The sequence below is a fragment of the Metopolophium dirhodum genome, chromosome 4 (genome assembly GCF_019925205.1).
Source record: "Metopolophium dirhodum isolate CAU chromosome 4, ASM1992520v1, whole genome shotgun sequence".
NCBI lineage: Eukaryota > Metazoa > Arthropoda > Insecta > Hemiptera > Aphididae > Metopolophium > Metopolophium dirhodum.
Genome location: NC_083563.1, coordinates 11,863,799 through 11,866,652, shown reverse-complemented (window position 1 = coordinate 11,866,652; position 2,854 = coordinate 11,863,799). Strand labels below are relative to the sequence as shown.

General features: G+C 31.0%; 1 protein-coding gene across 1 annotated transcript; it reads right to left on the bottom strand.

Moving 5' to 3' along the window:
• Positions 1-482: 482 nt before the first annotated feature.
• On the bottom strand, positions 483-2,467 carry LOC132943828 (uncharacterized). The gene is made up of 2 exons (XM_061012948.1): positions 2,328-2,467; positions 483-2,052 (listed from the first exon to the last, which is right to left on the bottom strand). Exon 2 carries the CDS (start codon positions 2,048-2,050, stop codon positions 806-808), a length of 1,245 nt encoding a protein of 414 aa, XP_060868931.1. The 5' UTR covers positions 2,051-2,052; positions 2,328-2,467; the 3' UTR covers positions 483-805.
• Positions 2,468-2,854: the final 387 nt, after the last annotated feature.

Here is a 2,854-nt window from a genome sequence, read left to right as displayed (position 1 = left end):
ATGAAAAACAGTACTCCCGAGCATTTATATTTGGTTTTCATACTACATTTCCATTGTTTTGTCTTAGCTGAACTTGAACGAATATTTTATAGTAAATAATAACATTTTAAATTTGAATACTACTTTTAATAAAACATATTATATATATATATATATTTTGTTTTTTATAATATAATTATAATTTATCATTGATTATTGAATGATGATAGTGGCTAATGCTTCGATGGTGTTAATTTTATAACTAGATTCGATAGAAATATAAATTTATTATTGTATAAATAATATAAAAGAAATGAATAGGTATTTTGAAATGGGTATTATCATAAATGGGGGCGCAGATCTCACAAGTACGACAATTCTAATGTAGGATGTCAGGTCACACTAATTAATACCGATAAGATCGTTAGTAATTGTTCAACATATCAGTTAATTATTTTAAATAAACTCTTCTTCTTTTACCTTATTATAATATGTACCAGACTTTTCCCATGTATGTTGGCATTAAAGATCATCACGACGTCATGTTGCTTAGTATAATACTAAATTATATTAATATGTCAGTACTGGTTAGTGATTGCTGATTTGTATTGACCTTACCTATACGCTATACCTAAACATTCTAATAGCCAGTGCTTGAATATCTCGCTGATTATCTATTTGTGGGCCTGTACAGGGATTAGATTACCATAATAGTTGTTAAAAGTTAAGGTAAAACGAATAGGTTTGCTTCGTAAGTTTTAAATACTTATTAGTTATTACAGATATTATTATAGCTCAGCGTACATGAATAAAACGATAAATTAAATTAATAAAATAAAATTTCATTTAATTTGGAACAATTGCAAAAATACTTAATAATCTTCCTAATAATAAAATAAATTAGACGACAGATATTAATATCACATGTAGGAACGGCCGTCATTGTCCCAATGAGGGTCACGTTATTCAAAACCTCAGTAGTGGTTTCAAATTCAGTTGAGGTGATCGCAGAATTAGTATCATTTGTAGAAACTGACGTTGTTGTCTCAATAAGAGTCGCGTTATCCACAACTTCATTAGTGGTTGCAAATGCAGTGGTGTTGGTTGCAGAATTGGTATAATTTGTAGAAACTGACGTTGTTGTCTCAATACGAGTCGCGTTATCCACAACTTCATTAGTGGTTGCAAATTCAGTGGAGGTGATCGGATAATGAGTATGACGCGTAGGAACTACCGTCGTTGTCCCAATGAGGGTCACGTTGTTCAAAACTTCAGTAATGGTTACAAATTTAGTGGTGTTGGTTGCAGAATTGGTATAATTTGTAGAAACTGACGTTGTTGTCTCAATAAGAGTCACGTTATCCACAACTTCATTAGTGGTTGCAAATTCAGTGGAGGTGATCGGATAATGTGTAGGAATTGATGCTGGTGTCTCAATAAGAGTCGCGTTATACAAAACTTTAGTAGTAGTAGACGCTGTGCTATCGGGCTCGTAGTTTGTAGTTGGTTCCGGAGTTGTAGAAGTGTTTACCGCGTCGTCGGTGTAATCCGTCACGGGCAATATAGTTAACTCGTCATAATCGTTCAGAGTTGTTTCTGAAGCTGAGTTAATAGTAATTGATTCAAACGACTCATTATCACGAGCAGGCCAGTTGTTAATAATAGTTGTCGTCGGTGACGTTTCTGTACTGGATAGGTTCCCATTTGTTGTCTCGTTTCCAAATTCGACTGATGTAGAATTGGTATTGACTTCGATGACTTCGTTTTTATTAGGCGTCGTGTTATTGACATTAATTATAGTTTCCAAGTGATAAGTAGTAGTAGGGGAAGTAGTTGTGTTAGGACTGTCATTGGGTCGACACCATGCGTGATCTGGATATAATTTACAAAGTCTTCTTATCAAACGCGATAATTTTGGTTTAGGTTTTTTGTTTGTAGCATCTGCAGTGGTGGCTACTACCATGTAATCATTATTTCTAGACTGTCTGATGACGAATCCTGATGTTAACGTAGACTGTGAATATGCCTTGACGGTCAATAGAAATAGAAGTAAATGCATACCATTATTCATTTCTGTTGACAAAAACAATACAAATACAAATATAATTAGCTGGGAAATTCAATTTCGGAGCTTATTATTAAGAGAAGTTACAAAACAAGTAGGTACAAAACAGATAGGTGTATAGTTTGACATTGAAAATCAAAAGTAGATTTTCGTGTAAATATTTAACTATTCAAGTCAAGATCAATAGTATATAAGATTAAATCAAATAAAATAGTAAATTATAAAAAGTTAATAGAATATTATTCGTAAGCCAATCAATATATTTTATTAAATGTTGACTAACCTTTGATGAAATGAGAGTAGTTAAGAAACGTAGATTCAAATATTGGTTAGCTTGGATTTCTTCAACTGTTTCACGAACAAGAAAAAACAATGTGTTCCCATCTCGTAATGCACACTTCTTAAATACGATTTATTTTTACCTTATCACTAAGAAATATAATATTTCTCAGTTTAAGGAAATAGCTTTTTATTAGTATTTTATTGTTAACAATAAATTGTGCATGTACAAAACAATGGTTTTAATTTCATTACTCTTTTAAGTATTTTTATTATATTCATTTAATTTGGTATGTATATTATATACATACGTCATACGTATTATATATAGCTATAATACAACTATAATCATTACTGCCTAGAACAAGAATTTAATACAATTTATGCTAATGTGTACCTATACAGGTAATTACTTATTAATCATAGAAATAAGTTCAAATATGGTAACAATAAATATAGGTTTAATATATTTAAAAAAAAAATGTTTACTTCATGTGCGTGCTTACCGAGAGAGGTTACAATTTGTGAATT